Source organism: Monodelphis domestica, chromosome 1 (genome assembly GCF_027887165.1).
Source record: "Monodelphis domestica isolate mMonDom1 chromosome 1, mMonDom1.pri, whole genome shotgun sequence".
Classification (NCBI taxonomy): domain Eukaryota; kingdom Metazoa; phylum Chordata; class Mammalia; order Didelphimorphia; family Didelphidae; genus Monodelphis; species Monodelphis domestica.
Window position 1 is genome coordinate 212,046,106 of NC_077227.1, and position 23,642 is coordinate 212,069,747.

Genomic DNA, 23,642 nt, shown 5'->3' on the forward strand with positions numbered 1-23,642 from the left:
TTAAGCTTACACCATTACAGTTTGTTTTTATTAACATAAAGCCTGAAGTTCTTTTTCCCCCCTCTCTCATCCCTCGGTGAAAAAAAAAATAAGCCACATACTAAAATATTTCAATTACTGATAGCAACACTAGTATAATCTTGTCCTACCAAGTGTGTCTCCAGGTAGAGTTTAAGGCCATCCGTCTCAGCTTTAGGAGGAGTCCAGTTTTCTGTTGTTTCCATGGCTTCATTTAGCCATTGAATGAATTCATCCAGCTTGCTTACAAATGCCTGGTAAGATAAAAAAGGGAGGAAAAGAAGGCAAGAAAAGCATACTGGTTAGTCAAAAGTCAATTTTGAACAAAAATTCTTGAGAACACCAATAATGGAAATAAGTACTCTAGGTACTTCTGCTCTGGTTCTCCTCTATACTGCAGCACATAATTTTAATTCTGCCCACCCCACAAAACCCATCTAAATGACCTGAAATTACAAATGACCATTTTACTTATTCCTACAAACATTGTCCATTGGATTCCGGTTGCACTGGTTTGTGAGTTGAGCTTTTTTTTTTTAATTGTAAAAGACATTTAGAGATTGCAATCTTTTATTCATCTCAGAAATAAATCTCATAAGGTCTTATAGGAACTTATACTTAGGGACTAGATCTAAACCCAGGAAAGAGTCAGCATTCTCTTTAGGTTTAAGTGAAATGGAAGATTGGTTATACAGAGCCAGAAATTTAGTCAAAAATCAGAAAGCTGTTTAAATAATACTTTGAGAAGCCTTTCTGATAGTCCAGTATTTCAGGGTAAGTGCTGGTGTTTAGAAGGAGGGATGAGGCTAGAAGAGGAGAGTCTAAGAAGCTAATGGGAAGATCTAACTCTCCAGAGGTGTCCTGGTCATAAAGAAATGTTCTTGGCTGGAAAGCACAAATCACAATAATCCTACTATTTTTCAAATAGTGGCTATAAAAATTTATTGGAACCATTCAAAAGAACACATCTGCAGAAACTGAAAATAATTTGAAAAACTGAAAAGCCCAACCTGAACCTGACTCAGAGATGGATAATGACAAGGTCCTGCTTGCCATATCTAGGTAAACAGCACCACCTGGAGGCTAAAAAGCATACAGGCAGGCTTAGACATTTGGACTCATGGTTTCCAATGCTATTTTTCCAATTTAATCTATTCCATTTTTCAAGTGTGATCCTAAGAACAGATTAAACACACACGCGCACACACACGCACACATGCATCCACACACGCACACACAAAGGAGCATCCCTAATTGAAGAAATCTTTGTTTGAGACTATGGGAATCCGAAAGTTTAGATGAAAAGTCATCTCCTTGCCTCGTTTTATGACTGTGTTGTTCTCTCTGTTAGCCCTTAATGGCATTCTTAGATTCACAGCACCTTATTTGCTTTGCCTCAAATGAATGAACAACATCAGTTTCCATTTGGCTCACTGCTACGAAACTGCTCAGGAAAGTCACAATTATCTTAGAAGATACTTAACCCAAAATGGAAGTCAATGGAAATGTGACTATGAGCTAGTCTAAAGCAGGGAATCTTACCCTTTGTTGGGTGGTAGAACCCTCTGGCAGGCTTATGAAGCCTATTTTTAACCCTTTTCAGATCACTAAAAAAAATAAAGTCAAAGCTAAATTTAAAATAATTAAAGAAAATGATAAATTTCAATTGGATTGAAGTGGAAATAAATGAACCATCCCCCCCCCCCCCAACTAATTCCATGAAATCTCTTCACAGACTCCTTGGAGCCTATGGACTCCAACTTAATAACCGCCACTCTATAGCGCCCCAAATCCTACTTTTGCACAAAGTTGAAACTAGAGGAGAGATTGCATTTTCATTCATCTCCTCTTTGTGCTTCTTCTAGGTCTGAAGTTCTAAACTTAGAAGTTCAAGAACTTGTTTTTTTTTTCATGTTTTTTATAACTATTTCAGTATATTTTGTTTTCTTTGCAATTCTGGATATTTTATTTTATGTATTTTAAGGAGTCCTTGGCCTCACTAGATTGACAAAGGGATTTGTCTGTCTCACACACACATACACACACACACACACACATACACATACACATACACACACCCCAAAAGCCCTTGCTCTAAGTGAAGCTTTTAATACAGTGAGTAAAAAAGGTGCAACAGTTCCATAGGAAACTTGTTACCCTTCTCCACTAAAATATTCTTCTGGTCAGAATGCATCTTCTTTTTTCTTTCTTTCTTTTTTTTTAACTTTTACCTTCTGTCTTAGAATACTGTTTATTGGTTCTAAGGCAGAAGAATGGTAAGGGCTAGGGAATGGGGGTCAAATGGCTTGTCCAGGGTCACACAGCTAGGAAGTTTATGAGACCAGATTTGAACCCAGGACTTCCCATCCCTGGGCCTGACTCTCAATCCACTGAGCCACCCAGCTGTTCCCTACAATGTATTTTCTGATTTGCAACCAAACTGCTCCTTTTTTTAATTGCTTAAATTCCTTATTATTATTACTAGATCTAAACTCATAAAAATTCACAAAGAAGTCACAATCATGATCCTTCTCTTTTACTTTATCATTTTCTGCATTTCCATAATCATTTGTTACTTTCTCTTATTTCTTCCTCCAAAATGCCTACTTATTTTAAGTTCATAGGTGCCAAAAACTGAGCTTACTTATTTAAGTATGGTAGACACTGTTCCAAATTGTACCTCCAGAATCTTTTCCTACCAATCCTCTTAGCAGTCAGATTTTATATTTCTCCTATCTCATAAAGATATAGATGACTGGCCCTTACATCTAAGCAAAGATTTGTCATAATAAGATTTAAAAAGAGGGAATCAAAGTCTATTCCTTTATTATGACTTACGTATAAATTCTGCCTAACCTTAAAATCCAATGGAGAATATTTGTCTATCATCAGGGTTCACATACTGATGGTTTTTAAGGGTAAACATTTAGGTATTATAATTTGCCAAATTTCTTCTCCTGGAGTTTAAGTAAAACTGAAATTTATTAGAGTTTGGACTTGGATAGTTATATCCATATACAAAATAACCTATTAGGAAGAAAAGAATTTGATTAAACTTCAAATTATTTTTTAAAGTAAATGGTTGAATTTAGGAAAATAAACGATGAGTGGTAACTTCAATTTAAGCTCTATGAGGGTAAAATCTGTGAATGCACACAATCCACTGAGCATACACAATGTTTGTTGCTAAACTTTGTGCTACTCACCAAATTACTATCCTACCAAATTCAGTATTTATGTTTTCAAAACCAGATTGTGGTTGACGATGTTGCTAGTATTTAGCCAAATATCTGATAAGGCAATGTGTGAAAGGCTTACGCTTATTTATAATTGGGCAATGATTATAAAATTAGCTTGATCTAAAAGATTTAGATTGCTCCCAATCTCTCTGAAAGTTATCACCATGTATCATAGCTAGCAAGAATAAACTGCAGTAGGGCTAGAGGGACACCGGATGTGGAAAGAGTAAGGGATAATTAATTTCCCCTTCAACTCTCTTCTCAGTATTGCATCTGAATTGAATAACTTTCTCACAAACTTTTATATCATGCCTTTTCCCTACTTTTATTGAGAGGGATGAGAACATTGCTCAAAGGGGATTTGATCACTCACAATGGGAACATAAGAAATCAAAGATTCTATTCTCCAAAAATCTCACTAATAAAATCATACATAAGTTTAAACAAAGCAGAAAAAATCTTAATGACCTAGTCTCAGCCTTTGGTAAAAATATGAAGGTGTCTCTTTCTTTCATGACTTAGAATAAAAGGAGGGTCAAGTTCTTGATATTCTATATTATCTCTCCATTCCTGTAACTCCTTCATTTAGCCATTGTTGGTATCATCCTGATTTTACCACTATTATTCATTTTTATATACACACATAATGGGAAAGGAGGGAAGGGGAAGTGGGGGCAAATAGGGGAAAAGAGCAAAAATAAGCATTTACAGTGTGCCTACTGTGTGCCAAGCATTGCACTTTGAGTTGTACAAATATTATATAGTTTGATACATAAATACAAGCATATTTATCTCTATTATTCACAAAGCGAGACAGCAAGATTGTGTGTAATTCCCACTGAGCATGTGACCTTTCATGCTTAAATGTATAATGAGCAATATGGTTAAAATGGATATGCATGAATATGTGGGCTTGTATTTACACATGTGTGTTATTTACAACTTGAAGAGACCTAAAAGATCATTTATTTAGGCATTTCATTTTATCATCAAAAAAGTAGACGTATTTGCATGTTGCTTATTACAAAGGCCTCATAAAGTCATATTTTTAGATACTGAAATGAAGATTTCTATTGAAGGAGATAGATATAGATATATATACATACACATTGCATATGAATATATTTTTGGAGGCAAAGTCAGAATAGGCTAGAAATACATTTATCTGCATTTACCTAGAAATTCTAAATTTATTATGCTCTATAGCAAGTATTTAAACATTTATTATATGCAAGGAACTGTTCTAGATACTAGGAATATAAAATAAAAAATGAAATAGAATCCCTTCCGTCAAGTAGCTCACATTCTATTGGTGGAATATACGGAATAAACAGCTATTATCTTCATGACAATTTAAATGGGAGAGAGAGAATTCACAGGTATCAGGAAAGGGCCTGCAGAGGAGGTGACACATGACCCGAGACTTGAAACAAGCCAGAAGTTCTCAGAGCAGGTGGAGAGGAGGGAGTAAGTAGATTCCAGACCAGAAGTTTCTGTATAATTATGAAAGTGGGAGACGAAATACCAAGCACAGGGAATAGCAAGAAGTCTACTGGCTGCAGTGTGGAGTGAGTGAGTGAAGAATAATGAAGAAATGAACCTAGAAGGTAGAAGAGTAAGGTTTCCTACAATGGCATTCTCCACTCCACGCATAGCTTCCCCTGAAATGTCTTTCCCTATCACATCGTACTCATTTTGTGATTATAATATTTCATTTTTACAAAATAATATTTTAGGATATCTATAAAAATGGAATGCTGGCTCCCAAGTATGTATGTGAATGCATATATTTATAAATAAATATATACTTATATACCAATCATTTATAAATATATTTATATATCTCTATCTATCTATCTATATCCATCCTATTATGTGCTAGTGCACATTTAAATGTGTTATATTCCCAACTCTGTTCCAGATTGGAACAAAGGGTGCTTTGTACATATTCAATAGTATAGTAGAAATATTGTTATTTTATTAGGAGCTAACACTTATATTTATGTTATTATATAGTTAGCATTTTAACATATTTATTATATATTTGTCATATCATATATATAAAGTTTAAGATTTGCAATATGCTTTACATGTGTTATCTTATTTGATCCCTATAACAAGCCTGTAAAATAGGCACTATTATTATTATTCTTTTACCCATGAGAAAACTGAGGCTGAGAGAGAGGTTAAGTGAACTGTTTGGTGCTTTAATGCTAGTAAGTGTATGAGGCAAGATTTGAATTCAGATCTTGTGCCCTTCAAGTCCAGTAATCTGGTTTCAAATGCCACCTCTAACACTTACTAGTTGTGAGCATGGCAAGTTAGAACCTCTCTGAACTTTACAAATTAGTGACAATAATGATGTGCTTATTTTATAGGGTTGCTGTGAGGCCTAAAGGAGATAATGAATGTAAAGTGCTTTACAACCTCCAAAACACTATATAAATGTCAGCTATTATTATTTAATAGCCATCATGAACAAATGAATTTTCTAACCTTATCTTTCTTATTGTCCCTTCATGTCTGTTCTCTCTTTTTGCTTCTCTTGTCCTTCTCCCATATTTTTCCCTTCCACATTAACAATATAACAATTCACCTAAACAAATATTTTAATTGCATGTTACATGCAATTTTGTATGTGCCAGGAATAGGCATAGAAACAATGCAGTCCCTAAATGTTCACACACACATGTTTAAGCATTCCTTTTTTTTTAATGATATTCTAAGTCCATTAAAAAGCACTATTATGATTCTCAGAGGATAATCAAAAAAATTACCTATAGAATGACTATCGATCTATCTATATTCTATCTATAGAATCCCAAAGTTCTAGAGGGCAGATAGGTGTCCTGGTGGGTAGAGAGCCAGGTTTAGAGATGGGAGGTCCTGGGTTCAAATGTGATAATCAGATATTTCCTAGGTGTGTGACTTAACCCCCATTGCCTACTCCTTTCTGCTCTTCTGCCTTAGAACCAACACATAGAAAGTAAAGGTTAAAAAAAAAGAAGAAATGTTAATCACCACAACAGAGAAAGATTGGCTCAAAACTATACCTGATCTCCTCCAATGAGCAATATCCATTCCATTTTCAAATCGTAGGCATTTGAAGATGATCTCCCCAATTCCCATGAGCGGATTCTATAAATCCAGGCTCTCTCCTGAGTACTATTCACACATGCTCAAATACCTGCTGGAATCTCCAACTGAATGTTTTGAAAGCATCTCTAAATCACCATATCCAAAATGGGAACCTCTATCTTGAGTCTGCTCCTCTCCACACTTTCTTATTTTTGATGATGGCGCCAGCATCCTTCCAGCCCCATGGCTAACAACCTTAATGTCATCTCCAACTCTTCTCCTCCCTGCACTTCTTATATCCAAACAGTTGTCAGTGTCTTAAGAATTCTACCTGTACATTATCGCCAATATTCACCCCCTTTTCTCCATTTACAAGACTTCCACCCAATATCAGGCCCTTACCTAATCTTTCTAGTATAGATGGTCTAATCTGGGTTCTATGGATAGTTTTTCAGGGAGTTCATGATTGAAAGAAAAAAATCTATTTTTGTTTATCTCTATGTAAAATTTAGCATTTTTTTCTTTTTTGTTGCAACTTGTATTTTTTATCAGTATGACTAAAACAATGACAGGGGGAAGTACCTTCATTGTAATTAAGATCAGGATATGACCAGCACAAAGGAAATAACTTTAAAAAATTACTTCCTTAACTGACACTTTTAGTTTAGGTAAAGACAGCCGTGTATGAGCAAGGTATTGAGTATGGGGCTCAATATAAGGTCCAAGTTCTTTTCTACTCACAACATTGAGATTCATCATTCAATACTGGACTATCAAAGAAGTCTATGACACAAAAAATGATAAGAATTACTTTGTTAGCGTACTGAAACAGTCTCTTACTCAATATCCCCTCTAATAATCTGCCTTCTTCCACAAAGCTGCCAAAATTGTCTTTCTAATATAAGTTTGACCACATCATTCCCCTGCCCCAGAATTTTCAGTGGCTTCTTATTGCCTTTAGTATAAAATGCACATTTCTCAGATTAACACTTAAGCATCTTCCCAACATGGCTCCAACTTACTTTTCTTTCATCTATACTATATTCTTATAAAATTGACCTACTTACCGATCATCAAAGAAAGAGGATTCCATCTCTCGTGTCCATGTTTCACAAAGTCTTGTGCTCCTCCTTCCCCATGCTAGGAACACATTACCTCTTTATCTCCATTTCTTAAGACCTCTAATTTGCTTCAAGGTTCAGCCCTTATTGACCTGCTCTGAGAAACCTTTCCATTTTTTTTTTACTTTTTATATTTTATTTTATTTTTTTGTTTATTTTTAAGTATTTTTCCATGGTTACATGATTCTCTCCCTCCCCTTCCTGGAGCCAACAAGCAATTCCGCTGGGTTACAAATGTACTATCACTGAAAAAACCTATTTCCATATTTTTCATTTTTATAATAATCTTTTAAAACCCAAACTCCAAATCTTATACCCATATAAACAAGTGATCAATCCTATGTTTTTCTTCTGCGTTTCTGCTCCCACAGTTCTTTCTCTAGCTGTGGCTAGCGTTCTTTCTCATAAGTCCCTCAGCATTGTCCTTCATCATTACATTGCTTTTTAGTAGGAGAGTCGACTACATTTGAATATGCCACAATGTTTCAGTCTCTGTGTACAATGTTCTTCTGCTTCTGCTTATTTCACTCTGCATCAGTTCATGGAGGTCTTCTATGAGAAGCCTTTCCTAATCTCCCTAGTCGTTAGTACTTTTTCCCACCTAAAATGCTGTGCTGTCATTTTTCCATTTTTTTCCTAATTCTTTTTGTCCCCATTTGGGGTTTTCTTGGCAAAGATATGGGAATACTTTGCCATTTCCTTCTCCAACTCATTTTACAAATGAGGAAAGTGAGGCAAACAGGGCTAAGCAAATTGCCCAGGATTACATAAGTAGTCCGTACTTGAGTCAGATTTGAACTCAGACAGATGAGACTTCCAGACTCCAGGCTGGCATTCTGTTCACTTTGTGCCTAGCTCCTCAAATTACCTTGTCTTTAATGATTTGTATAACTGTTGTACTCCCAACCCTACCCCCTCATCCCTACCCATTGGAATCCAGTTTTTTGGGGGAGCAGAGATTGGGTTTAGGTCAGTTATTTTTGGTTTTGTCTTGGTATTTTCAGCTCTTAGGGCAATGCCTTGCACATAGTAGGCTCTTAATAAGTGATTATGGAAGTAAAGTCAATTGGACAAAAAATGAAAATATTGCATTTTACTTTTAAAGCTTTCAAAGTAACAAACTGTTTGAAGGAAGCACATTGAAAAATGTCAGGGGGCAGCTCAGTGGCTCACTGGTTAGATATCCAGGCCTAGAGATGGGAGATCCTGGGTTCAAATCTGGTCTCAAACATTTCCTAGCTGTGTGACCCTGGGCAAGTCACTTAACCCCCATTGCCTAGCTCTTATTATTCTTCTGCCTTGGAACCAATATATAGTACTAATTCTAAGACAGAAGGCAAGATTTTTAAAAAAGAAAAATGTCAGTATATAGAGAGCCCGGCTTGGAGATGGGAGGTCCTGAGCCTGAGACACTTTTTAGCTATGTGACCCTGGGCAAGTCACTTAACCCCAGTTGCCTAAGCCTTATTACTCTTCTGCCTTGGAACTGATCCTTACTATTGATTTTAAAATAGGAGGTAAGTGTTAAAAAAAGAAAAGAAAAAGAAAAACATCAATACTTTGTGCACACAAAGGTACACTGGCTTGTGAAAAGGTCACTAAGGGCTTTGTTGCTTAACTTGTTCATGCAAAGATTAAAAATGTAGACAGTGTCTATGGTGTAATAATCACATTCAGGAGACTTGAAAATAGCCTCCTGACACAAGAAATAAAGAATGCTCATTTCTTTTATTCTCCTGCCTGTGTAGCTCCTACTGCAAGGTCAGATGGGAAAACACACACACACACACACACACACACACACACACACACACACACACAACTTCTAGGCTAGTTAGCCACTGCCTCTGTCTCTGCTCTGTCTCTCTTACACACACACACACACACACACATACATACACACACACACTATATTTTTTATATCCTTTCAATGTTCAAGGCATCACAGACCTGGAGGAGAACTTAGAGATCCCAGGATTCACCACGAATTGAAACAGACTAAGCAGCTGAGTAATATAGTGAATGGAGTACTGGAAGATCAGAGTTCAAATCTTAACCTTGGATAGATACTATCTTAGTGACTCTGGACAAATTATTTAATCCTTCTTAAGTCCTGTTTCCTTATCTATAAAATGGTAATAACAGTAGCACCTAATTCCTTGTATTGACATGCAAAAAGGTAACATGCCAAAAATGGTATATAAATGCTAGCTACTATTATTATTGATGTCATTATCATTATTAAGTAGTCCAACCCACCAATTTATAAATGAAGAAACTGAGGCCTAAAGAGTTTAAGGGACTTGTTCCAACTCATTGTTGTGGTTGTTCAGTTGTGTTCCACTCTTCATGACCGCATTTAGGGTTTTCTTGGAAGATACTGGAGTGGTATGGCAATTCCTTCTCCAGGTCATTTTACAGATGAGGAAACTGAGGCAAACAAGATTAAGTGACTTGCCCAGGGTCAACCAGCTAGTAAGTGTCTGAGGCCAGATTTGCCCTCTGGAAGATGAGTCTTCTGGCTTCAGGCTCGGCGCTCTATCTACTGCTCTATTTAGCTGCCCAGTTATTCAAAATCACTCAATGGCAAAGCAAGGATTTCAATTTAGGACTTCTAACTGCAAATCGAGATATCTAATCCAATATCTTTGGTTTTCAGATGAGAAAACTGACACTCAGAAAGAGACTTAAAAATATAATCTCTTATGTATAAAATACCAAGTAGTGTCTTACACAAGCCAACTTTAACCTTAGACATTTTTTTACTTCTTTGCCATTCAGTTTCCTTATCTATGAAATAAAAGGAGTTTGAACACAGAGCCTCGAAGGTCACTTCTATCTCTGAATTTATAATCCTTTAACTTCCAATCCCAACATCCTAATTGTCTATCCCCTAGATGAAAAGATCAAATTATTTAAAGAAGACTAAGAATTGACTGAGGGAGATAGTGAAGGATAGAAGCACCTGGCATGTTATAGTCTGTGGGATCATGAAAAGTCAATTATAACTGAACAGTAACAAAAAAGGAAAGAAGGGAATGTGTAATGAGTTACTAAGAAGGGATGGTGGGGAGAGAAGAATACCACATTATTGAAAGACCCATAGCAAAAAGGGTCATGCAGAACCTAAATAAATTCAGCATGTTGACCACTGACAGTTGACGAATGGACAATATTAACTGTAGATGGAGGTTGTTTTATTTTTAATCTCTGAAAAAATAAATGGATATGATTTTTCTCATTTTCCTCTATTCATTTTTGTTTTCTTTTGTTTTAGCACTATATCATTATATTACCCCCAAAACTGAAATATGGGGGGAGAAGTCCTCATGTTAAGACAGGTTCTCTTGAGAGCGATGTCACTAAGTATTAGTATTTTCTCCTAATATTACAGTCCTGACAGTTAAAATATAGTTAACCTAGCTTTCAGATGGTAATCTGATAGGCTTTTTCATTTCTATTTTTTTAAACCATCTTCTTTTAATCAGGCAGAGCTCTATTCTTTAAAGGAATTTGTGATGAGCCCATGTACTTAAAAATGGATGGGCAGTTTTGTAGCAAGCATTGAGCATTGTACATTTTATTTCTAATTTACCAAGATCAAACTCAAAAAGGGAGCTATGTGCTGAAATGTGGATACTCAGAAGGGTTCTCTCATCCAGGAATGGCATTAAGAAAACTCTTTGTTTAATCCCACAGGGATCTGCCTTTATTTTCTTTGGAAATTACAGCAGGCATCGCAGACTGCTTGCTTTTTTCATAATTTCGTTGGCATGTTTGTTCTTATCTAAAAATATAAAAGCCTACCTTCCTTAAAGAACAAAACAGGCCAAAGAAATTTAAGTGAGAAAATGGACATAAGATTTTTAAAAATATATTTTCTGGATAACTTTTGTTATTACATCACAGTCTTTTACTTTTTTAAAAAAGGAAAAAACTCAGTTTTCTCTCTCCTCTCCTCAAGACAGAGCCCTCATTTGTAAAGTGGGGGAAAACAAATTAAACAAAACTAATCAAATATAGTAAACACATCTGACAAAGGCTACAGCATTCTATCCTTATAGCATCCTGCTTCTCAGGAATAAGGAGGAAACACTGTGCCATTTCTTAATGTTTATTTTTTACATTATACTCATTCTTTACCTTTGTGACAAAGAAAAAAGCATTTAAACAAAACAAATCCAATAGAGGAAAGTACCATTCTTAGTCACATCAGCTGCTTTTCAAAAGGCAGAAGTCATATAAACTCCAAAGAGAGAATTTTACATTTCTTGAGGGCAGCAACTGAAAATTTATCAACTTGCTATTCCCAAAGAGTTCTGCACATAGTAGTCACTCAATAAATATTGATTGAACTGAATTTAAAATAATTCACAGAACAATACTTTAATGTCTCAAAACGTCATTTATTCTTTTTGTTCAATGAGACAGTAGAGTAGAATGAGTGCTAGAGAAGCAGTCAAAAATCTGGTTCTAAGACCTACTTTCCATGTCTATGAATTGGGTGGCCTTGGGCAAGTGATTAAATCTTTCTCTGAATATCAGTTTCCACATTCACAAAATGAAATGGTTAGGCAAAATGTGTGCATTACTATGATTCTGTGAACACCCAAGAAGTTTGTAAACTATTAGAAGAGATAACGAAAAATTAATGATGATAATGATGATAAAGATAAGAAAGACTTAAATAAGGAAGCACAAGAGTGCTTCAATGTTTGTAAAGTGTTTTACTGTATATATATATATATATTAATTCATTTGATCCTCATTATTATTATTGCCACCTTACAGATGAGAAAACTGAGACACAAACAGGTCAAGCACCTTGTCAATTTTCATACAGCTGAGTAACTGAATCAGGACTCAAATTGAGATCTTCCTAAATCCAAGTATTGGGCTCTAGCAATTGTGCCCCCTAGATGTACTTGTCATTTACTGACCACCAGGTCACATTCCCCATCTGGTTTGGAGTGTTCTATTCCATTCTGTCTTCAACCTGGTCACTATAAAATGTTGAGAATTTCAGCACTGACATTAGTAACCCTTATAACAATATGACTGCATGTCGGTCAATTCCTTCTATTCTCATGACCTCCACTTCACTTAAGCCTAATAATAAGATGGATAAATTGTAGACTTTGACATCTCTTGAAACTGCACTCTAAGAACAATTATTAAATAACATTTTGATCCTTCTGACTCTCCCACTTACACTAAACATACTCTCTTCTCTTCTTAACACATTTGATCCATTTAATATAACCCTATTCTTCCAAGCCAGTAATCCATTTCCCCTCTGCTTACATCCAAAGCCCAGATCTAGATATTCTGCACCATTGTTTCTACTCCCTTAGAATTTTGACCCCCTTCACACTTTCTGACATCTTGGGCCTATGAATCCTTATGGCAGACTCCATCATTCCTTGCCTCTATTCATGGTCCAGGGAAACTGAGCAGAACCACAGTATCTTGGCATTAGAAGTGAACAAATCCACAACACAGGAATAGGGAATGGACCGATTTAAATGGCAGAGGAAATTACCCTAGATGAGAAATTTCCTTGATGAGGATATTACCTTCACTAATGAAAGTTGGCATTGTTCTCTGCAACTTAGAGTCCCAGAGAGTTGCCAGAATCATTGAAAAATTAAGTGGCTTGCCCAGGGCATACAGCCATAATGTGTTAGAGGGGGAATTCTAACCCAGGGGTTCCTTGATTTCAAACCAGCTCTCTCTCTCCTCATGATGGAATACCATCTCTCCATACTAGTTTAACCCTCACCCAAAAAGAAATTTAGTCCCCTCACCATATGAGCCACTTTTTTTTCTGGATGTACTCCTATTTTTCAATGTCCTTCCTAAAATGTGGTATTAAGAATTGAAAAGAAAATTCCATTTATAGACAGAGAAACTAGTACCTCCTTCTGAATCTACATATCCATTAATAAAGATTGTTATGGTTTAGTAAATTTGTAGTATACTAAAATTTCCAAAGATTAAAAGTTAGAAGTGTTATCTAGCTAAGCCTTCCTTATGTACTTGGACAGATAGTTTTTGAAACAAGTTTAAGAATTACATTTATTTCTACTAAATATGATCTTAAGAGTGAAATCATTGTTCTACATCAAAGAAGGTCTTTTTCTGTAACCTGACACTGCCTTTTAATAAATGGGATACCTCTTAAAGAACAGTGTCATATGGAAAATTGAAAAGCATGTGATCCATGCCTTCTTCCATGAATAAAAAATGGTAAGTAGCTCAGAGTTCTTTTTTTTAACATTTTATTTAATTAGTTAATTTAAAATATTTTTCCATGGCTACAAGATTCATGTTCTTTCCCTCCCCTCACCAATCCCCTCCCATAGCCGATGCACAATTCCCCTGGGTTTTACATGTGTTATTGATCAAGACATATTTTCATATTATTGACATTTGAACTAGGGTGATCATTTAGAATCTACGTCCCCAATCATATCCACATAGACCTATGTGATCAAGCAGTTGTTTTTCTTATGCATTTCTGCTCCCACAGTTCTTCCTCAGAGTGTGAATAGTATTCTTTCTCATAAGTTTCTCCAAATTGTTCTGGATCATTGCATTGCTACTAGTAGAGAAGTTCATTACATTCGATTGTACCACAGTGTATCAGTCTCTGTGTATAATGTTCTCCTGGCTCTACTCCTTTTCACTCTGCATCAATTCCTAAAGGTCATTCCAGTTCACATGAAATTCCTCCAGTTCATTATTTCTTTGAGCACAATAGTATACCATCACCAACATATACCACAATTTCTTCAGCCATTCTCCAATTGGAGGGCATCCCCTCATTTCCCAAGTTTTTGCCACCACAAAGAGCATGGCTATGAATATTCTTGTACAGGTCTTTTTCCTTTTTATCGCTTTGAGGTAGAAACCCAGCTGGATCAAAGGGCAGACAGTCTTTGGGCATAGTTCCAAATTGCCTTACAGAATGATTGGATCAATTCACAACTCCACTAGCAATGCATTAGTGTCCCAATTTTGCTACATCCTCTCCAACATTTATTACTTTCCTTTGCTGTCATGTTAGTCAATCTGCTAGCAGTTGTTTTGATTTGCATTTCTATGATTATTAGAGATTTAGAACATTTTCTCATGTGCTTATTAGTAGTTTCTATTTCTTTATCTGAAAATTGCCTATTCGTGTCCCTTGCCCACTTATCAGTTGTGGAATAGCTTGATTTTTTGTACAATTGATGTAGCTCCTTATAAATATGAGTATTTAAACCTTTGTCAGAGGTTTTTGGTATAAAGATTTTCCCCCAATTTGTTGCTTCCCTTCTAATTTTGGTTGCATTGGTTTTGTTTGTAGAAAAACCTTTTTAATTTAATATGATCAAAATTATTTATTTTACATTTTGTTAATTTGTTTTCTAACTCTTGCTTGGTCTTAAAATCTTTCCTTTCCCAAAGATCTGTCATGTATACTATTCTGTGTTCACCTTATTTATTTATAGTTTCCTTCTTTATATTCAAGTCATTCACTCATTCTGAGTTCATCTTGGTGTAGGGTATGAGATGTTGATCTAAACCTAATCTCTCCCATACTATTTTCCAATTTTCCCAGCAGTTTTTGTCAAATTGTGGATTTTTGTACCAAAAGCTGGCATCTTTAAGTTTATCATAGACTGTCTTGCTGAGGTCACTTACTTCAAGTCTATTCCACTGATCCTCCCTCCTGTCTCTTAGCCAGTACCATATTGTTTTTATGACCAATGCTTTATAGTATATTTTGAGATCTGGTACTACTAGGCCACCTTCCTTCACACTTTTTTTTTCAGTATTTTCCTTGATATTCTTGATCTTTTGTTCTTCCAAATGAACTTTGTTATGGTTTTTTTCTAATTCAGTAAAGAAGTTTCTTGGTAGTTTGATGGTTATGGCACTAAATAAGTAAATTAGTTTGGGTAGGATTGTCATTGTTATTATGTTAGCTTGTCCTACCCATGAGCAATTAATGTTTTTCCCATTATTTACATCTTATTTTAATTGTGTGAAAAGTGTTTTGTAGTTGTGTTCATATAGTTCCTCTATTTGTCTTGGCAGGTAGATTCCTAAGTATTTTATATTGTCTAGGGTGGTTTTAAATGGAATTTCTCTTTCTAACTTTTGCTGCTGAGATGTTTTAGAAATTTATAGAAATGCTGATAATTTATGTGGGTTTATTTTGTATCCTGTAACTTTGCTAAAGTTGTTGATTATTTCCACTAGCTTTTTAGTTGATTCTTTAGGATTCTTTAAGTAGCCCATCATATCATCTGCAAACAGTGATAGCTTGGTCTCCTCATTGCCTATTTTAATACCTTCAATTTCTTTTTTCTTCTCTAATTGCTACTGCTAAGTGTTTCTAGTACAATGTTAACTAATAGAGGTGATAATGGGCATCCTTGTTTCACTCATGATCTTATTGGGAAAGCTTCTAGTTTATCCCATTGCAGATGATACTTGCTAATGGTTTTAGATACATTCTGTTTATTATTTTTAGGAAAGGCTCTTCTATTCCTATACTTTATAATGTTTTCATTAGGAATGAGTGGTGTATTTTGTCAAAGACTTTTTCTGCATCTATTGCAATAATCATGTGATTTTTGTTAGTTTGCTTGTTGATATGGTCAATTATGTGAATGGTTTTCCTAATATTGAACCATCCTTACATTCCTGGTATAAATCCCACCTGATCATAATGAATAATTCTCATGATGACTTGCTGGAGTCTTTTTGCTAGTATTCTATTTAAGAGTTTTGCATCTATGTTCATTAAGGAGATTGGCCTATAGTTTTCTTTCTCTGTTTTTGACCTGCCTGGCTTTGGAATCAGTACCATATTTGTGTCATAAAAGGAATTTGGTAGAACTCCTTCTTTGTTTATTATGTCAAATAGTTTGTATAGTATTGGGGTTAGTTGTTCTTTGAATGTTTGATAGAATTCACTTTTTCTTAGGGAGTTCTTTGATGGCTTATTCAATTTCTTTTTCTGATATGGGATTATTTAAGTATTCTATTTCTTCTTCTGTTAATCTAGGTAATTTATATTTTTGTAAATATTCATCCATATCATGTAGATTGCCACATTTGTTGTCATTTAATTGGGCAAAATAGTTTTTAATGATTGCCTTAATTTCCTCTTCATTAGAGGTGAGGTCTCCCTTTTTTATCTTGGATACTATTTATTTGATTTTCTTCTTTCCTTTTTTTTATTAGATTGACCTGTACTTTGTCTATTTTATTTGCTTTTTCAAAATACCAGCTTTTAGTCTCATTTATTAATTCAATAGTTCTTTTGCTTTTGATTTTATTAATTTCTCCCTTAATTTTTAGGATCTCTAATTTAGTTTTTCATTTAGGGATTTTTAATTTGTTCACTTTCAAGTTTTTTCATTTGCATGCCCAATTCATTGACCACTGCCCTCCCTAATGTGTTAATATATGAACTCAAGGACATTAAAAAAAACATAAAACATAAGAAGAAAGTAACAAAAAGTCAGAGGGTGGAAAGGGAAATAAAATAAGGGTGGGGATTTTGGGGACTGATTAAAAGAAAACCACTGGTTTAAAGGGAAATAGCAAAAGAAGAAAGGGCATAACTAGAAGAAAAAAGGGAAACTTTGAGAACTGCTTTGGCTGATCCCATAGATTTTGAAAAGATATCTCATCATTGTCATTTTCTTCAATGAAATTATTCATTGTTTCTATTATTTGTTCTTTAACTAACCAGTTTTGGAGAATCATATTGTTTAATATCCAATTAATTTTTGATTTGTCTCTCCATTTACCCTTACTTATTATTTTTATTGCATTATAATCTGAAAAGGTTACAATTGTTATTTATGCTCTTTTGCACTTGTTTGCCATGTTTTAATGCCCTAGTACTTGGCCAATCTTTGTGAATGTACCATGTGCTGCTGAAAAGAAGGTGTATTCCTTTTTGTACCTATTTATTTTTCTCCACATATCTATTAACAAATTTTTCTAGGATTTCATTCACATCTCTTACCTCTTTCTTATTTTTTTTTGTTTTGATTTATCTATATCTGATAGAGGAAGGATCAGATCTCCCACTAGTATTGTTTTACTATCTATTTCCTCCTTCAACTCCACTAGTTTCTCCTTTAGAAATCTGAATGCTATACCATTTGGTGCATATATGTTGAGTACTGATATTTCCTCATTGTCTATACTGCCTTTCATCAGGATATAATTACCTTCCCTATCTCTTTTAATCAGATCTATTTTTACTTTGGCTTTGTCATATATCATGATTGTAACTCATGCCTTCTTTTTCTCACTTGAAGCCCAATAGATATTGCTCCAGCCTTTGACACTCATCCTGTGTATGTCTACCTGCCTCATGTGTGTTTCTTGTAGATACCATATGGTAGGTTTTTGGTTTCTAATCCACTCTGCTATTTGCTTTCATTTTATGGATGCATTCATCCCATTCACATTCAGAGTTATGAATGCCACCTCTGTATTCCTCAACATTTTGATATCTTCTCCTAGTTATGCCCTTTCTTCTTTTGCTAATTCCCTTTAAACCAGTGGTTTTCTTTTAATTAGTCCCCAAAATCCCCACCCTTATTTTATTTCCCTTTCCACCCTCTCCCTTTTTGTTCCTTTCTTCTTATGTTTTTAGGGTCTACTAAATTCCATCCCTCCCTCTCTTTCCCTCCCTTTTTATACTCCCTGTCCCACTCCCCCCCTCTTAGTTTTTCCCTTCTCACTTTAAGATTCCTTCCAGCTCTAAATATATGATCTATGACACTACAGTCCATGATCCTATAATTGCATCTATTAACTCCTCTGCCTAAAAATATTCATTAGTTTTAAGGAATAACTAACATGAAGAATTCAAAGAAATCTGTATCACTTCTTTGAAGTGATACGGAATGAGAAAAGCAGAACTCATAGAACAGCACACACAGTTACTATAACTCATAAGTGAAGACAACTTTAAGTGGCAACACATCTCAATTGAAATATTGGGTAAGGCTAATACTAATCTATAAAGCACACACACATGTTCTAACTTTTAAAAAATGGAAAACTGACAAATTCAATGTTGTATATACTAATGGTCACAATGACCCTTTATGCTATTTTGCTTAGTTGCTTAAGCAGAGTGATTGTACATTGTGGTGAAATCTATGATGAATAAGTTGGAGTATCTCTTTTTCAGAGTTAATATACTTTGCTGGTTTTCCTGTTCTCTCTCTACTGTTTCTTCTCTGACTCTTTCACTGACTTCTCATCTTCTACTTGACCCTGAGAACCTGAGCTTCTAATTGGCATGAATTCATCATTTTTAGTCCTGCCCATATCTTCCACAGCACTATAAGTATTTGTCCTTTCTTTTAAATAACTGGTGGGATTCACTAAAACGCTAATAATCTTACCATTTTTTGAGTTCTGGCAACTTCAGCTTTTACTTCAGAACTGATACTCCACCTCTGCCTTTTGAAACACAGGACTTCTCATTGATGAGATGTCATGATTTCTAATCCAATGCAGAACCATCATGCTGTTATTCCCTAGCAATATTCATGCCACTCTGTCTATCCCTCTACCCTAACTGATGCTTTCCACCTATAACTCTGTAAATAATAATCATATTATTACTACCATTCTGGGAAATGATGTATCAGTCAATTGATTAACAATTCCACTCATCATCCCTGTTATTTCCCAACCAAAGCATCCCTTAATAACCAACATTCCCCTATATGCCTTCCCATACTGGAATGGAAGTTTTTCCAGTGTGGGGGAAATGTTGCTTTTAAAGTTTGTAACTCAATAGGATTTAGTATCAGATACATAGTAAGTACTTAATAAAATTTTAAAATTCATTTATTCATTTATTCATTCACTCCTTGAAGAGAGAAGAAATGGTATACAGGGATTAAAGAGGACAACAAGAAAAAAATGAAGTAACAAGACAGCAGAAATACTCTGCTATTGCAGAGGCTCAAGTATTGAAGTTCTAGGGCTAGATATCATCACTACCCTTTAGTCTGAATGGCATGACTTCAGGAAATGAAAAGCTCCCAATAAAGTAATCAGATCATACAGGGCATGAGATTGTCAAGTGGACACAGACAAGGAAAGGAAGTGAAGGGATTGGAACTGTATGATCTTTCACTTTTGGCTAGAATAATGGGATGCAGTTCTGAGTTATACTTTAAGCATTAAGGGAGAATCGAGGTTAATCCCTCCAGTGCTCCTGACTCTCCTAAACCTTACCAACATGATTCAGCTGCTTTCTTAGCCTAGAACTCCCTTCAGCTATGCCAATTCCCTTCTCCCATTGGTGAGTCCTTCCCAGGCCTCCATTTTAGGGAGGGTTCAGACTAATTTTATTTCCTTCCCCTTTAGGCTTTCAGGTTTACTTGCAAGACTTTATGTCTATACCTCAATGGGAGTATCTTCTTTGCTTCAACCTCCATACACACACACACACACACACACACACACACACACACACACACACATTTGGTCTTCTCCATTTGGAATGTAAGTTCTACAAGAATATAGACTCTCTTTCTTTGTCCTCCTATCTAAATCTCCAGAACTGAGCCCAATACCTCATATATTTTTCTTGATGAGGAAACTGAGGCAAACAGGATTAGGTTACTTGGTTAGTAACACATGGCCAGTAAGTATCTGAAGCCAAATTTAAACTCAGGAAGATGAGTCTTCCTGACTTCAGGCCAGGGCACTCTAATCCACTGCATTGCCTAGCCACCCTCCCTGACACATAGTAAGAGCTTAATAAAGGGGAAGGAAAGAAAACAAACATTTATATGACATTTACTTTGTGCCACACACTATGCTAAGGATAATCTCATCCTTGCAAGGATACTGTGAGGTAGGTACTTTTATAATTTTCATTTGAAAGTGGAAGAAAATCGAGATTAAGTGACTTGTCCAGGATCTCACAGCTACAAATTTGAACTCAGGTTTTCTTGACTTAAGGACCAGAGCTTCAGGCTCAGGCACAGACTCCACAGTGTCACCTAGTTACATTAATAAAAGCTTGTCTTGGGGACAGCTGGGTAGCTTAGTGGACTGAGAGCCAAGCCTAGAGATGGGAGGTCCTAGGTTTAAATCTGAACTCAGACACTTCCTAGCTGTGTGACCCTGGGCAAGTCACTTAACCCCCATTACCTAGCCCTTACCACTCTTGTGCCTTACAACCAATATCCAGTATTGATTCCAAGATGAAAGTTAAGGGTTAAAAAAAAAAAAAAAGCTTGTTGTCTTCCTGCTTACTTACCTAAGGTCAAATCTTAGGCATGTGACATACTTCTCCTATAAACTTGGTCAAATCACTTACCTTCATGGCACCATATTTCCTCATTTATAAAATGAAGGACTTACCTAGGTGATACCCAAAGGCCCTTTTAGTCCTTTATACTATGACTGTCATAGGTACTGTGACGATGGGATTAACTCTCCCCTGCCCATTTTTAGATTTAATCACCAAAAGCATATACACCCCATTTACACTTGAGTGGGGGAGGTCTGTGACCCATGTGCACTATAGTAGGTGACGAATCAGGGATCAACGGACTGCCTCCTGGGCAGTCCTAAGCAAAACTTTAGCCGTAATTGGTACACGTGAAATGGAAGGAAGTTACAGGAAGTGGCAAAAAGGAATGATCGTAAAAAATGCCCAGAACTTCCTGTGAAGAGGACTTTCGTATTCAACTTGACCTTGGAGGAGCTCTGACTGAGGATCTCAAACTGCTTCTATTTTCCTTAGAACTACCACATGGGGTAAGTGGAAAAGGTTCACTCCCTTCCTGGATTTTCTGAAGGGACTAGCCTCAGGAGAGGCCTCCCCTCTTGAGCAAGGCTTCCTGCACCCCCAGGTCCTCAGTTCAAGGCTGAGGCTCCTCCAGCTAAAGACTAATTAGCCCTGTGTGGGTTGAGTCAGGGGTTGGAGCAAAATACTGAGTGTGTAGGCTAGATATCTTACCCTATCGTTTTTCTGATTTTCTTACTTTCACTCTCTATATTTTATAAATAAATTGCTAAAAAAAAATCATTTTGGAATTCATTAAATTCCTGTCAACCTTACTCTTAAATAATCTAGTTCAAACTTCTATATTAACCCCTTACATTATGGCCCTTACATTAGTCAACACACAGTGATGAATGAACATAGCAACCTAGTGTTTAACAAAGCCAAAGATGCAAGCTTTTGGAAGAAGAACTCACTATCTGGCAAAAACAGCTAGGAAAACTGGAAAACAGTATGGCAGAAACTAGGCAGAGACCAACACTTTACGTCATATACCAAGATAAAGTAAAAACAGATGCATGATTCAGAAATAAAAGATGATATTATACTATGATTGTGTAAACTGAGTACCTTTGAGTTTATAAAAGGATATATTCAATCGTGAAATAAAATTTCCCCCTTAGCCCCAGCTCAAAGGAAGACAGACACAGCCTGATATCTTCTAGGTCCCTTCCAAGACACACTCCTCTTATAATAAAGTAATAATATAAAAATTGAGGTCTCTAAGTCCACTTCCTCAGTGGCTATTTACCAATCAGAGTTGTCTTGGAAGGGACTCAGTAGAGAGTTCACTGGGGAGATTTTATACACACACACACACACATATATATATATATATATGTGTGTGTGTGTGTGTGTGTGAGTGTGTGTGTGTGTGTGTGTCTGTATGTGTATGAATCATACATTGGGAGAGGGAGAGAGAGAGAGGGAGGGAGGGAGAGGGAGAGGGAGAGGGAGAGGGAGAGGGAGAGGGAGAGGGAGAGGGAGAGGGAGAGGGAGAGGGAGAGGGAGAGGGAGAGGGAGAGGGAGAGAGAGAGAGAGAGAGAGAGAGAGAGAGAGAGAGAGAGAGAGAGAGAGAGAGAGAGAGAGAGAGAGAGCTATGACAGAGGAGGGAAGATCTCTCCTTTTTTCTTTTTGGATAGTGGAAACAAACAACTGACCAGACTAAGATGTCTTGATTGGTCAATTAATAAATTAATTTAAAATTAAGAAATCCTGCCTCTTGAGAATTTCAGTTGTTACAGTATATCATTCCTAAGGCAATGCAAGAAAAATATAAGGGAAATGTCAGTAGAGTACAAGGATAATAAAGTCAGTAAAAAAGTGCAGAAAGATTTTTAAAAACATGCCGTAAGAGTCCAAGGCAACAGCAGAATGAGGACCAGATGACCCATACCTATGCTTGTGTCCATAATAAGGCTCTAACTGCAATGATTGTATAATATCAAATCTCATTTTTGTTTCTGTATCCTTAGAACCTGAAATAATACCTTGCTGCTTCATATGTATTACTCTTTAAATTTGTCAGATTTTTCTTATTTTAGTCTTGCAAACAAGCTCATCAGTTATTTTCCCACTAGAAGTTCATACTAGAAGCCTTGACCTCAAGAGGAACACATCTAACAATACAGAGGAACCCAATTTTCTTTGCAGTACATCACTCTACCTATTAACTCTCCTCTGATTAGCCAGCGACATGGCTCACAAGACCTAGAGTCAAGAAGATCTGAATTCAAATCTAGCCTCAGATACTTAATAGGTATGTGGCCCTAAGCAAGTAGCTTTAACTTAGCTGTATATCATAGTTGCTTCAACTGTTAACTGGGGATAAAAATGGAATTTACCTCCCAAGTTTGTTTTGAGGATCAAATAAGAGATATATTTGAAAAATGCTTCTCAAAACTTAAAGCACCATATAAATGCTGGCTCACTGTATTATTATTTGGGTGCTGTTGGGAAGATTCCATTTTACAAAATCTTACCTAGTTTCCAAACTTTGTCATATCTAAGGGAGGTCTCTGTTTACTTTAATTCTTAAATCACCATTGTTTCTATCACAGATCTGGGGTTAATAAGCTGGGGGGGGGGTAGAAAATTCAGCACCAATTGGCAGAAAAATAGCCTACCTCATAGGGACTAAGCATTGTTTTAAATTATAAGACATAAAGCTGGTAATGGTTATAGGATAGTAGATTTAAAGCTGAAAGGAACATGAGAGAGACCTGAGTTCAACACTTTTATTTCACAGATGAAGACAATGAGGCATTTCAAAGATTCAGTGATTTGCCCCGAGTCTGAGGCAGGATTTGAATCCAAGACTTCTTCACAGTATGACCAGTGATCATG

At 36.0% G+C, this 23,642-nt stretch overlaps 1 protein-coding gene across 8 annotated transcripts in view; it reads right to left on the bottom strand.

Annotated features, from left to right (window-relative positions):
- The window catches only part of AKAP6 (A-kinase anchoring protein 6), a 616,970-nt gene that overhangs the window by 322,333 nt on the left and 270,995 nt on the right, over positions 1-23,642 (bottom strand). For all 8 annotated transcript variants that reach the window (XM_007472509.3, XM_007472510.3, XM_007472511.3 and 5 more), the window contains one exon: positions 150-272. In XM_007472509.3, coding sequence (XP_007472571.2) covers positions 150-272 — 123 coding nt within the window. The remainder of the gene's footprint in view (positions 1-149; positions 273-23,642) is intronic.